This window comes from Ambystoma mexicanum, chromosome 13, assembly GCF_040938575.1.
Source record: "Ambystoma mexicanum isolate Mex_15411 chromosome 13, UKY_AmexF1_1, whole genome shotgun sequence".
Lineage (NCBI taxonomy): Eukaryota > Metazoa > Chordata > Amphibia > Caudata > Ambystomatidae > Ambystoma > Ambystoma mexicanum.
This window is the reverse complement of record NC_090938.1, coordinates 210618991-210634055: the sequence shown is the minus strand read 5'-3', so window position 1 is coordinate 210634055 and position 15065 is coordinate 210618991. Positions and strand designations below refer to the sequence as shown.

General features: G+C 43.6%; 1 protein-coding gene across 2 annotated transcripts in view; it reads left to right on the top strand.

Moving 5' to 3' along the window:
- DENND2D (DENN domain containing 2D) overlaps positions 1-15065 on the top strand; it is a 964922-nt gene that overhangs the window by 247925 nt on the left and 701932 nt on the right. For both annotated transcript variants that reach the window (XM_069633670.1, XM_069633672.1), the window contains exon 2: positions 3415-3587. In XM_069633670.1, coding sequence (XP_069489771.1) covers positions 3415-3587 — 173 coding nt within the window. The remainder of the gene's footprint in view (positions 1-3414; positions 3588-15065) is intronic.

Sequence of the window (15065 nt, the reverse complement as noted above, 5' to 3'; positions counted from 1 at the left end):
TGCGCTATCCTAGCCAGAGCCCTTATCCTATCCAAGCTGGACTATTGTAATGCCTTGTATTTGGGTGCAAGTAAGCACATCATCAAAAAAATCTAAATCCTGAAAAACAATGCCCTCAGAGCTGCACAGGGTATACCGAGGAGAGAACACATTTTAGAGTTGAGGAGACAGAATAAATGTTATCCATAAAAGACAAAACCGTGCTCAAAACTGTCTCACTAACCCATAAATGTCTCAAAGCCGCCACAACGTACCTCGCCGAGAGAATCATCAGCAAAGTCTCAGAACGACCTACCAGGTCAGCTAACTCCTTTTGTCTGGTTGTTCCTAGATTTAAACAAAAAAAAGCCAGGGAAGCAGCTTCTCTGTTATGGCGGCACAGCAATGAAATGCCCTCCCTCCACCATTAAGAGCGGACCATACTTTCCAAAAATGTAGGCACAATGCTCTAAACTGGCTCACAGCCAATGATCACTGACCATCCCTATTTTCCTGACCCTCCCTTACCATGTTGTCTGATCCTCCTACTGTAAATAACTGCATTTGTATATATCTATTGTAATTACTTGCACATTGAGTCCTTTGTATGTATATAAATGTTTTCTTTTTAAATATTATTTGTGTGTGTCCCAAAGGAACTTTACAAAAAAAAAAAGTCGTCTACATTTGTGTTCTAGATGGCTTAGCAGGGCGGGACCCTGGTTATGTTAGCAATTTCATTGTATGCTCCAGGATTTTTACAGTTGCCAAAAGCCAGGTTGTTCGGTCTCCTCCTATCAGTCTGAGTCACCATTTGTCTGCGTCCCACCCGCGTTCTTCAACTCATAGGTAATTGAGGTACTTGTGTCTGAGTTGCTGATTTTTAGGACACGACATAAGAAGATGACAAATTGATTCAATGTTGTTGTCACACAGGCGGCATTTGTTTTTGAGAGCCCTCTAATGGAACAGATTTCATTTGTGTCCAGTAGGTTGAGCCTTATCCTAAGTAGAGAGTTACGAGCCACCCTGCTGGGAATTTTGTTTAAATATCTCATTGGGTCGTTTAAATTGCTGCACGGTTGAGGAAGTTGCTGCAGTAATTTGTTTTTTGTGGCTGTCTCTTGTGTTTGGATCCAGTCTATATCTTTCAATTTCTTGGTCACTCTTGTTGGATTGGTGATGTCATTCTCGGAGCAGGCAACTGACTCCAGTAAGGCCCTGTTGGCCAATTTCCAAACTGATGATGTTTTCACTTTTCTTGTAATTCTTTGTTTAGCAGACTGTAGAGTTATTTGCCTTCCTCAGTAATACATTTTCAGTATAAACGTGAAGAATTGATGTTTACTGTTGCCATAAGCGAAAGAAGGCTCAGTTCTCGCCGTATTGCAGCCATAAATGTTCATTGGGGGAGAGACAGAACTGCCTTCCAGAACTGTCCTTCTAATTTTGGCCAAAGTTTCTTTGGTATCAAAGGCATGGCCTCTGCTCCGTAGGTGATTGAAGGAACCACTTTTTTCTTGTAGAATTCGATGACTGGGATGGTGGAGAATTTCCCAAATTTCCTGTCTATCGCCTTTCCCTGCGCTGTCGGCCTTTTTATTTTCTTTTCAAGATTTTGCTGCATCGAAGTTTCTTTTCTCGTGCTGTCCATTATTACGCCCAGGTATTTGTATTCGGTTACCTTTTCAATCTCTGTATCTTCTAGAAACCATTAATATGTTTACTGTGTCTTTTTTTTTTTTTTTGACCTCCTTCAAGGATCATAATTTTGGTTTTGTCTATTTTCAAGTTATTTTCTGAGGTTTAGAGAAGTAGATTTATTAGCTGTCTCTGGAGACCAATCTGGGTCTGATCGAATAAAATGAGGTCATCCGCATATAAAAGGCAGCGGATTTTAACGGTTGCCAGAGACGGTGGGAATGAGCGGGAGAGGACTTCATTGTCTCCGTAATCGCATATATAGGCCAGGATCAGCGCTGGGGCCAGTGGGCAGCCTTGTTCCACCCCCTCTGCCCGTTGGGATTTCTGCCGAGAGGTTGCCTAGCTGTGACAATCGCATCCTTAACGACGTGTCCGAATGTAGTGCTTTTATTGGCTGAAGGATCTCTTGGGGACAACTCCATCCCTCCAGTTTTTCCCAAAGGCGGTGCCTGTCGACTAAGTGGAAGGCCTGGGAGAGGTCGATAAAGGCCACAAAGATTCGCGGTTTTCCCTCCAGAACCTTACTTTTGAGGCTGCTGATGGTTAATATGTTTGCAGCGGTGCCAGCGTTTCTTTTGAAGCCCGTTTGAAAGATGTCGTTACAAGGTGCCGTCTTTGCCCAAGTTTGAAATCTTTTTAGGAGTAAACTCCCAAACATATATTAATATGTTCTATTGTAAATTCGCCTTGTATACCCTGGTGCAACCTCTGTAACGCATGACTAAATATGCTTGTAATTGCTGCGCCCAGATACCTTCGGGTGTGGTGCGCCTTTATAAATAAACAAACAAACAAGCAGTGCAGATGAGAAAAATATATTTCCACACACTTCATGAATTCAGAATGTTGCGGCTCTGTTACCTTATGAGGGAAATACATGAATACTGGGTGTTTGAGTCTGGCTATGGGGGTGACATAGCCCTCTAGGAGTACCAGTGATAGAATTCAGGTTTATCCTCAAGGCAGGGTTTATACTGGACCCTCCACCCTGGTTGTTTTGATATTTGTGGGTGAGGGAATGCTCCTGCGACAGTGCCCTGCTTTAGTTCTGAGACCCAGTCGGGATGGTATGGATCCCCATAGGCTTCATTTGGGGCCAACATCCACTTGATTGAGCTGGCCCTCACCCCTTATGACCACCCCACAGTCGGTCCCCAAGGTTAGGCAAGAGACTTTATCACAATGGGAGAAAAACTATGATCATTCACATTAAATTGATCTTGTGGGTTCCAGATTACAAAGGCCATAGTGCGCTGCTCTGGCACAATTGTTAGGTCTAAACACCTTGCTTGAACAGGACATTTTTAAGTGCATTATGAAATTTCAAGTGATTTTCTATCTCCCCTGCACCAGTAGCTATTGCTGGAGTGAGGCTGCTGGAATTGCCAAATGTCTTTGCCTGTGAATGGCATAGCACACAGGCTCAATTCTCCATAGGATCTTAATTTCCTTTCTAGTTGGTACTTTATGAACAATGGATAGAAAGAAAGATTTAGGAACTGTATTCCAGAATGCAGGGGTGTAAAACACAAGGATTTCAAAGTTAGTCCATGGTCGATGGGCAGCTAATTGAGGTTCTGTGATATTAAAAAACAGTATGTCCTTGATTCCAATTAACTGCTTAGTTATTTTTTTCCAATTCACTTCCTTTGAAACACTCTAATAGGACTTTTTGTTTGAACAGAGTTTCATAGTGTTTCTCTTTCAGTAACTTAATCTGTGTTTTTTCAGAATCCAATTCTCACGAGCTGCCAAAGGGAAACATTTTATCGCAGGACGGGAGAAAACCTGAGAAGAACCATATACCTGGAGGTCAATTCTTTGAGTATCTAGTTGTGGTTTCGCTGAAAAGAAAAAGGCCTGTGGACGATTATCAACCTGAGATTACATATCAGTTCCCAAAGGTAGGTGACTATTTCTATTTGTTTTTTTTATTTTGTTTATTTGCATTTTGACCAATCAATAACACAGTCTCACAACCTTATTCAACAACATTAGCCCCCACCCCCATCTCTCAATCAGTGCTTTCAGGGGATAAAAGTTTGGTCGAAAGTAACACCTCCAGGAATGCATGCTCAGTACTCCAGATTGCGCAGAGTGAATTGGAATGTCTTGGATTGGCTCCCCTCCCCAGAACCACCAAGGTGGACCTCTTCCACCACCCCTCTCTCTCTCTGCTTTAGTCCCTTTCCCCCTCCAACTTAGATATCAAAGGCCCCCATTCCTCCAGAAATGACTCCCCATTTACGATGGCGGTCAATCTCTCCATAACCATAATGTTACACATTTTACAAACCCACTCCCATTGTGAAGGCACCCTCCCCGTTTTTTTCAATGTAGATCCACAGCCAATCTACCCACCTGCAACATCACCTCACACACCCTGGGCAAGCAACTCTCCACGGTCCTTGGCCTGGACTCCCAACAACACCTGGAGCGGGTCGAGGCTCAGCTGGATTCCCACGAGATCCTTAATCCAACTTGGAGCTCCTGCCAAAAGATGCAAATCTTGGTACAATGCCACCGCATGTGGGCCAGGGATCCCACCAAACCACAACTTCTGGGGAATGGGGCGAGGCCCCCGCAAACATTTTCAAAATTTTTAGCAGGTCCCTATGCCACACTTGAAGCATCTTAAAGTTGTGTTCCATAGTGGAGGTGAATATGTTACTGTGGAACTTCGCCCAAAAGATTCTGGCCAATCCTCGTCTGTAATTTTACGCCTGCTAGCTCCACCAAGTATCTCTTAAAGGTAGATTTCCCCACTTCCGGCGATGAAACCAGCATATATGCTAGACAGACCACCTTTCTGGGTAGTGGCCCCGTCCAGCCATTTCTCTGGGTGAGGTCCCTGCAGAGCTGGGTGTCCCACTTTGTATCGGTAAACTACTCCTTCGATCTCAAGTAGTCGAAAATCGAGATCCTGTCCCTTCCCAACGCCTGCTGCGCTTCCTCATAGTCCCGAAAGCGGCCCTCCCTGAACAACTGTCCCACCCTCTCCAGGCCACCATCCGACCATTGCTGGGTACACCTCATCCAGTTTTGTCAGGTTGAAACGGGGCCCCAAACTGACGCCATCGGCCAGGGCCAGGTTGACAGGTATCTGTTTGCAGTGCTGTCCTTCCACAGGATGCCCAGCGTGGGGTGCTTTCTTGGTGCCCTCAGGATGTCCCTAAACGGGGCCCACAGGAAATCCCTCACCTTCAGCCGGTGCATTTCCAGATCCTCCATGTAGAACCAGTAGGTCCGTAGGTTTTCCCTCGAGTGTTCTAGTATTACTCTCAGCTAGGCCGCTTTATAATAGCGATACGGGTCAGGGAAGCCAAATCCCCCCTGATCTCGTGGGAACGTCAGGGTAGCCCACTTGTCCTGCCAGATAAATCTGGATACTGCCCTCTTCAGTTCCCCAAAGAAAGCCTCTGGGAGTTTCAGCGAGAGGGCAGTGAACAGGTAGAGCAATCTGGGAAGGACATTTATTTTGACCGATAACATCCCTCCATAACATGACTGGGCCATTGGCCTCCATTGAGAGTTCTAAGCGCTATAATTCAAACAAAAATTTGTATCTGAGACAGAGTTTCAAAATTGCAAGGTAAAATTTCATTTGCGCATATCATACACTCGAGCGGACTTGAGGTTCATCCATGACTAGTATTTCATGTGTAGTGGAGAAGTGAAGTGCCTGAATGGTACACCATGTCACTTCTTATACAAAATCTGAGCCTGCATCAATATAGGTCATTTATTGTTCTATTCATTTAAAAAAAGATAATAACGCACATATGTTTAAACTACATACACAATAATATACCTAATCCCAAGAGGGCAGGAGAAATTGCATTTTCAACAGATGTTATTGCTATGTCAAGAGTCTCTACTTTGCTTATGGCTTAATTACATGCTTTATCCACCAGTTCACGGACGTGACTTGTGTTTGAGGTCCTTAAACACAGAACCCGCCTGCCCTTCGTTCCAACAATGGTCTCCCTATTTGCACAACCTTTGCTAGATACTTTTTGTGCTTTTATCAAAAATGGAAGGGCTGAACACTATTACCCAGTATGTAACTAACTTCTGTTTAGTGCAGTCAGTCTTTACATGGCATTTAGCTAACATAAGGAACCCATATTGAAACAGCTTTTCTTACTTCGCTGAATGGGAGGTGTTATGAAAGATTTCCATTTATGTGTAATTTTCCATCCAGTTGTGAACCCCCCAACTTTTTGCTTTTGTTATTGTCCCGTCGGACTCCCTGTTTCTCATCGATCCCAGAAGGCCTGCAATGCGCTTTGACCCTTTGGAGTAGTGGGACTAACTACTATCGGCACCTCCTGCTTAGCCTGCAAACGAGCCTCTTCAGAAGTGTTCCTGGACCACCCAGTGAATTGACCAGCTCGTACGGGGGGACCTTTGTTCTGGAATTGACGCCATCTCGAGTATTGACTTGAGACTTTGGGCACCGTAAGCTTTTGGTAGAAGGCACTCTCCTGCCGACTTTCGTACACCTAGCATTCCTAGGTCTGGAACGAGGAGAGTCTGCCTGTACCCGAGCCTACACGATACCTGTGTCGCCCCACTTTGGTGACCAGAATCGTGAGTGCCTTGCTGCTGTGCACTCCTGTGCCCGAAGACGACCTGCAGTGGAACTGGCCCGATTCTTTCCCTAGAAGCAGAGAAAAGGCCACTGTCCCGCCACAGACTGAAGTCCTGGAACGCAGCGCCTGAAAGCCGGAGAGATGCGCAACTGTTGGACTCGAACCTCCGAGCGCACTTGACTAGACCAGCAAAGTTTGGTCCGGACTGCTTCGAGGGTTGGTGAGTACTTGCAACATTTAACAGTGGGCCCTGGCGCATCCATAGACTTTTACGCATGAGTGTCCCCCAAGGGCCTCTCACCTTAGTTAAGGTAGCCTGAGCTACCATCCTATTCCCGATTCCTGGAAACCTCTTTGCCCTTTTGTGGAGACCCTTTTTGATTCGTGGATCTCTATTCTTCATCACCTGACCCCCCCCCCTTCCTGAGACACTACAGCTCCTTGAAGAGGCCCGTTTTGTACTTTAACGCACGATTGAGCACTACTGCACTAAACGTACTTTTGAGCACAAGGCTCCACACGTCCTAGGGATTGGACTGCCTTTAAGTTAGGGTTGTGAGTCCTGAAGAATTGCCTGAAGTATATTTGCACTGTCTGAGCCTCTTCTGTTACATGTTGTAGATCCATACTTGCTTAATATTAATTTAGGAGAATAGTTAATGTATATATGTTCACTAGTATAAGGTTGTGTTAGAATTGTTAATATTACTGAAGTTTCATCTTGTGTTTGATTTAAAAGGCCTTTAATAAATGTAAATGTATTTTTGGCATATGCACCTGACTGAGAGTAATTTGTGGTGTTGTTTACTGTGTGCGCTCATTGTGGTTCTTCGATCACTCTCACTCCTCCTGAGACCTAGTCTTGACCGCTGCAATGCTACCTTGATTGGTCTGGCTTGTCCAGGAGGTTACCCTGTTCCAAGAAACTAGGCTGGCCTTCTAAACCTCTGCCCATCAGGTAAGAGTTTAGAAATCCATCTTAACAGGAGGACCTGCCTTCAATGTTATTTAACCTAGGTTTATCAGTGAAGGCTGGGCGGCTAAAACATGCCCTCTACACTGACAGTTTTTTCTTGTAATGACGGACAGAAAAAGCTCAAACGCATTTCCATTTTTTGTTTTACTTTCCATTACTAAGAGAAGAGGGTTTTAATTGCAAAAAGGGATTAGTTTAGGGCTAAGGAAAATGCATATTATTATTATATTCTAACACCATCCCTAGAGAGCTTCTTTAATCCTGAGTAGTATTGGATCAAAATTCGCCTTGGCGAGGTCTGTGAGTTCCCTCGTCAGTCACCCCCAGTTACTTGGTATGGGTTTGCTCAATTCTCATACCCACGTATCGGGCTCCGTCATCAAAATCGGGGCAAGCTGGCCCCACAGCCATAATGGTGGATTTCTCTACGTTTATCTTTAATCCTGAGAGGTGCCAATAGCTCTCTAATTGTTCTACGAATTTAGGAAGCAAAGAGCTCGCCTCAATAAGATATGCCAGAATGTCATCCGTGAAGAGGGACAGGTTGAACTCCAACTCCCCACACCTTATGCCCATAATCCCCTAGTTGGCCCTGATCGCAAGCTCCAACGGCTCCATCGTGAGCGCATACAGTAGCTGCAAGAAGGGGCATACCTGCTTCGTCCCCCATGTCAAGCAGAAAACCTCAGATGCGATACCGTTGACCTTCACTCGCGCTGTCGGCTGGGTGTACATTGTCTCTACCCATTTCAGAAAGCCCTGTCTGAGGCTCATTCTCCTCAGCAGTGACATCATAAAAGGCCACTCCACACTGTCAAAAGCTTTCTCGGAATCTACAGAGACTAGGTACGCATAACTATCCTGGGCTCGGGCTCAGTACCCTAAATTAATAGTTTTCCGGATGTTGTCAGCACCCTGCCTGCCCTTTATAAAACCCACTTGGTCCCCATGAATCAGGGACTGCATCAGCCCCTCCAGAGTAGAATCCAAGATTGTAGCCAAAATCTTCACATCGTTATTTAGCAGTGATATCGGGCGGTAGGAGGCACGCCTCTACGGGTCGTGGCCGTCTTTATGTATTGTCACGATCACTGCTTCCAGTATAGTGGTCGGCAGGGCGTCCCCCAACAACACATTGTTGTTTCTCAAGCCATATATGGGTCCAACATGGATCTAAATCACTTGTAAAATAGTGTCGAGAACCCAGCACTTCCCGGCGTCGTACCTGATCTCGGCCCTTTAATGGACTGGACTACTTCCTCCACAGAGATGGGTTCCTGCAGGTGCAGCACTTCCTCCTGTTGTACTCCGGGTAGGGCTAGGGAGTCAAAAAATGTAGCTATTTGCCCCTCGTCACCCTCAGATTCTGTCACATAGAGCCCTTAATAGAATTTGGCGAATTCCCTCCCCAACCCCTTGGGGTTGTGCACTGCCACCCCATTGTCACCTCTAATTGTCCCAATTGTCTTCTTTTTTCCTCGCCTCCCTCAGTTTTCATGCTCCAATTGTATCCGTCCTTTCTCCTCGCTCGTGATATTTCTGTTTCAGGAACAACAATTTATTTTCTGTGCCTCATCCAAGGCTGGCATCACATAGGTTTTGTTGGAATTACTGTTCTGGCTCACCTGCATGCTTCCTTTGCCCCTGAAACAGAATGAAGATCGAGTGAGTTTCCGTACATTTACAGGTTGTTCATGTTGATGCAGATTGGTCAATTTATTCACATGTGATGCCCAATATTTCTACAACTCATCTGTTTTCATGATAGCTTCTTCTGTGAATCCGATGAGTCCATCTGCATGGAATACTGTTTGCCCTTCACCCACTTTTGTTCCAATACATTGCTCCCCCTGTAAGCATCTGGTTTTATAAGACACTGTATACCTTCATTTTTCCCCTTTCCTTTTAGCATTCTTCTTCAGATCTTTTTTCCATTTTAATGTGCACTGTGTGTCCCTGAAACTGCTTTTGCACCTTGCAGAGTACTAAATGTGTCAAGCGCTGCGCCTCTGAAGTCGGCACCGCATGTGGTATAAGCCCGCATGTGTAACAGGACTCATTCATTTGTGCCCTACTGATTGCTTTCATTGTGCCATTCCAAATGTTAGAACCATCAGAATGATGCTCATCTAATGAGTTAGCATTTACACTTACTTGTATTCAATTGTCTTTTATGTCTGTACACGAGGTTACTTCTACTATTGGCTGCATGTATGACTTTACTTCTGTATCATTGCTTTCTTTACTAAGACCTAAACTCAATCATTGAGAAGGAGACAACAAGATAAAAGAATAGACAACATATCCCTAAAAACATATTCTTGACGTTTCTATAATTGTTCATTTTGGCTTCCTGAATGTTTGCTGATGCACTGTTTCTGCTGTGCCAAAAAGGTCACACTCTGCTAAGGTAATTTTTCATAGTCTGAGTTGAACTCAACTTTGGCAGCTGTATCTTGTCCTAGGTTTGCTGTGGTTCAATGCATCAGTGGTGATGTGCTGGTTTCCTAGTGTATATCGGTCAGGTGCACCCAGGTACAAGGGTTCTTAAACTTTGCTGCAGTTGGTGTTGCTTTTTACTCCTCGTATGGTCCTGTGAACTTGGACTGATTTCAGCGATGCGTGTGCTGTCTGGCGTAGACTCTGTCGCCTTGCTGTAGTTGAAGGGGTTCTTCTTATTGTACTAAAGGACCATCGTACTGATTGGCTGCAAGTACGTCTCCTCTCTACCTTATGGACACTCTACACCCTCTTGCATTTGGCCTGTGTTTCATCACAAATTAGGCGTGTAAACAATTTGTTCCAAGCTTTCGTGTGGCGGACACGCTATCCCTCCCGGTATTTGGGGATATGGCAAAGGCTCTCTGAATTTTCTGTACAGTGCCCCTTTCTTTTCTTTTCCTGTAGCTGTGATATAATGCTCTTGTTCGTGTATTTTTGATATTGAACTACTACATTTTCAGCCTTGTTAAAGTAAGAATGACCTTTTATTATTTGATACAGTATTGAGTTAGATTTTGTGGAGTGCATAGCAGCAGATTTGTGGAACATGAGGAAAAGTGAAAAGGCTGCCTTAATTAGAACAGAGATCAAATCGGCACCTCTGGTTTTCTCACAAAGGAGGGATAGCATAATCCGTGCAATGGCTCTGCCCTTACCCACTTCCCCAGTAGAGGATGTGAGTGACTCATCTGCTTTTAAGGTTAAGAGGAAATTAGTAGGGAAAATAAAAGATCATTTTGATTTAATTGCAAAAAATAAATGTAATGAGCCTGTACCACCTGACAATGACGACCTAGATAATCTTCCCCAAACTAGACAAAAACTAATTTTAGGCACTGCGAATTCAGAGTCTTTATTGTTATTCAATGTGAATCTTGAGGTTTTGAATTCATCTCTACTGAATACACTCACAATTATTTTGGAGGGAGATGTCTCTCTTTTAGCATTATCAGAACCTACATGAGGCACAGGAGGATGAGGGCAGTCTAACCTCCGCCCAGGTGCAAACCTGTTTTAAGCCTGCCTCTTGGTTAGATTCTCATTTTATTTTTTTGGCAATCTAGAATTTGTGTGAAAATGTGTTCTGAGATGAAAGACCAAACATGTTTCCTGATTGTCCTTCTTGGAGAAGACTGTTAGGGATAGTCTGACGGAGGGGCAGGAGAAATGCGGCAGTGTGAATGAATTGGCTAAAATGTCTCTGCATGAGAGGTCTGAGGCGGGAATGTGTGGATGACTTGAGTGGTTTGGATGTTCCCCTTAATCAGGGCACTTCGGGGAACAAGCTGACAATTCTGGAGCAAGAAGATAGGTCTGTAAAGAAGCAAGAGATTCAGAAGCAGAAGAACAATAGCGCAAAAAGAATATAGAAATGTGAACAAATCCTCAAGGAAACTCCTATGCAGAGTTGTTCTACCAAAGACTCTGTGAATTGGGTTATTGGGGGTTGGGCGGCTGATCTAAAGCTGGTAGAGGAGGAAAATGATCAGCTTAAGCTGGATGACACAATGGGTAGTAGTTCTGTATTATTACAGGATGATTCTTTAACCATAATGGTGGCAACAGAAGAGGATGTGGAGAGGGGGCAAGGAGTTGGTTATGAATCATCTTCCATTGGGTTGTCCGAAGCTATAAAGCATAAGATTCTAAACAGGAGTCTAAAATCTGTTAACACCAAACACACTTGGAAAGGACACACTTGGAAAGGACCCCCTTTTATTTGATATATTTAAACATCAGTTTGTGACTCAGCCTTTGGACACACTCAAGTTGCTTGCCAAGAAAGCCAGACAGACCCTTCTAACCAGGGTGGGCAGTCCACGCAGGGACATGGGCAACCTTTTTTAAACAAGTGTTTAAAGACAATCATATGGGAGGGGAGGTCATCAGGAGGAGTTAGTGTCAGGAGTCACATCCGGTAATAGTACAAAACACAAACCAGGCTCAATATAGACAGGATGCCCCGAGTCAAGTTATAAGTGAGAGATCTATTAGAGAGATCATTGTGGATTTACTGCATCAAGAAAGACCGCTCGAGCCACCTATACAGGGCTGGAAGCCCCTACGTGGCCGGAGGGGAACCCTCCCAGGTCCAGGCACCTAAAGATAACCAGACCAAGAGGGGAAATTGGCACGGGCCCCAGAATGAATGCCGGGAGGCACTACATGCAATACTCCATTAAATGCTCCAGGTTAAACAAAGGCAGGACGCTCAGAGCCATGCCTTCTGTGAGAGGACATAAAGGGAGACGGCGCAGTCTCCTGTTAAAATTCCTACTGGAGGTAACCCTCTTTCGGAAACTAATACTGTCTCAGAGCTCCCTCCTAGGGCACTAGAGGGAAAGCGGAAAAATATTGCCCACCCAAATGAGTTAAGCCTGCTGTTGAATAACATTTTGATAGAGGTGGTCCAGGCTCTTTGAACAGAATATGCGCTTTGGCACTTTTTAATGAAGTGCCTGCCCTACATTTAATCACTACGAAGGATATCAAATCGGTGGATTTTATCCAACCCTCAAGATTTGATAAAGTTAGATTGGTAATAAGCTCTCAAATGGTATGAGGTACTACTAAATGAAGCACCTAACCTATGTAACTTGGGCTATGATCTTTCACCATATGAAGTAAGTAGATCAGTAATTAACGCACACTGGGTTCCTCAGGAGGAGGTGGATACCAATAGAGAGTGTCTTGAGAAGGCGGGTGTGCAGATTGAAGAACTTTCCGGGAAAACGTTCTGGTGTTGAATGAGAATGGCGGTGGTTAGCAATGACCTTGAGAGAAGCCGTATTGCAATTTAAAGATATTAAGGGGCATCCTTATCAAAGATGACTCAATTTCCTGGAATGCAAGAGGTTTTTCTGCCCTAGTAACGGATGCTACCCTCTGGTCTTTCCTACTAAGCTTCTCAACCATCTTTCTACAAAAAACCTGGCTAGTTAACCCCCCCCTACTTTTGACTGGTTCACAGTTGTGACCGTGCAAGGGTCACAGGAGTACCCGGCTGGAGGATTAATAGTAGTGATCCATAATGGTTTGGGGGTAAAGCATCTTTAAACTATTGATCCTATCTAAGTGGGTGCTAGCAGTAAGTATAAATAAAGAAGGTGAAGGAGCTCTAAGGCAAAAATATCTATTGGCGACCACTTATGGATTTAAACCAGACTATAGAGACGATCCATGCATTACTTGAAGACCAGTTTATCTCCTTTCCGGGCATACAGGTCATTATTGCTGCTGACGTCAATGCTGATTGTGATGATACGTGGTTATTGAATTTAGATTATCAAACAGTAGAGGGGGAGTGTGTAGCCCAGAGGAAAAGTATTCAAGGAATTGAATAGAGCAGGAATTTGGAGGTTTGGCGGCTCAATATGTTAAATGAGCTATTGGATGGCAAAGTAATGGCTAACCCTACTTGGCATGGGATGAACTGTTCATCTGCTCTTGACTATGTCTTTGTAACTAAAGCTTTTTTGGATCTATGTACATAATTTGAAATTAATTCCAATCAATCTGGCAACCATAGCATGGTAGTCTCGATATTTGCATGGAATGGAAAAGATTACCTCTGGCTATTAAATCTGAGGTCTTTATCGGTAAATATGAATTGTAACCGATTTAGTTGGCATAAGGGTAATATTAAACACTTAATATGATGGTCGAAGACTTTGGGAACTGTCCATATGAAATTAAGTTATTGAGATATCCCACCAAGTCTTTTAATCAACACCTTGAGGTTGTAGTTGAGTCTTCATAGAAGGGCCGCCTGAGGAAATTGCCGGAGAAACACCACAATCATAAATTTGATGTTTGTGACTTCAAAAGGTCAACACCAAAAAAAATGTTCAGCAGTTAAAAAGGTCTTCTTTAGAGAAGGAAGAGAAAATATCTAGGATCAAAGTAGCCAAGCAAAGTCTAAGAAATTGCCTAAAAATGCACCGATATCAGTTCTGTCAACAGGATGGAGAGGAAATGCTGGCTGCCCCAAATAAGGAAAATTCTAAAATGTTTTGGTCTTTGAACAATGGATTAGAATTAAGTCAAATGGTTGCACACAGCAACCATATATGGACCTCCCATTTTACCAAGTTGTATGGTAACTGGGGGCCATCTCCTGAAGATTGGCACCCAGCTCTCACAAATGGTTGAAATTTGAACTTTACTGTAGACAGCATATTTATTAAGAAGGCATGTCCTTCTCGGGCGGGAGCCCCTAACCATTTAGCCAGCAGAATTTTTAAGAGTGATCCTGGGCTTTGGGCCAGAATTTTGTATATCCTGTTCAGGGATATTATGACCCCCATGTTCTCTCCTTCCCCATGGAAAACAGTGTATGTCATTCCTATTTACAAAAAGGGGGACAAGATATCTCCTGCAAATTATCAGCCTATTACCCTTTTGGAGGCCGACTCTAAAATGTTTGCTTCATTGATAGAGAAAATGGGGGAGTGGTGTGTGCCAAACAATATTCTTCATATGTTCCAGATCGGTTTTAGAAAACAGATAGGAACTGATTGTGGGGGCTTTTGAATGTCCTGCATTCAAAACTTGGCTTAAGGATGATTCTTTACCTATATATGCCGCCTCGATCGACTTATCCATGGCCTTTGATTTGGAGGATCGGGCAATTCTGTGGGCTAAATTAGATAAATTCGGACTCCGGAAAGGCCTATTGAGCATCCTGAATTATCTCTATCAAGGAACATCGGTCCAAGTGTGAATAAATAACAAAGGTTTACTGTCTGAACCAATTCCAATTTGTAATGGGCTTAGATAGGGATGCATTTTGGCACCCTGCCTTTTGTAATCTTTGTGCCTCATGTTGTCGCATTTTATCCAAAGCTTGCTTTGTCCCACCTAAAATGGGGGATCTCCAAATCTCGTAGACAGCGTATGCTAATGATTTTGTTTTAATTGATTGCACTCCCATTAGTTTACATAGATTAATTGATGCTTTTACCTATTTTTATTACAAAAAATAAGATGAGGATTAATCCTCAGAAAACTGTGGTTTTAAAATGTTGTAAACAGAAAATGAAAAATACCCTTTGATGGTTTATAAGTCATTCGAAGGTATTGTGTAAAGAAAGTATGTTTTCTATATTACCGGTTTTGAAATTCTACCCTGGAAAGGTAATTCCGAAGTTTGTTTATGGCTTGGAAATCTTTCCTGGGTTGGCTGTTACGAGAGCTGGATGCTTATGAAGCTTTAATCTGGAGGAAAGTATTGTACTTTATACCTCATAGTACTTCGATCTCAGCAATACGATATGAGTTTGGGACTACAGTCGTTGCAGAGCAAAGTA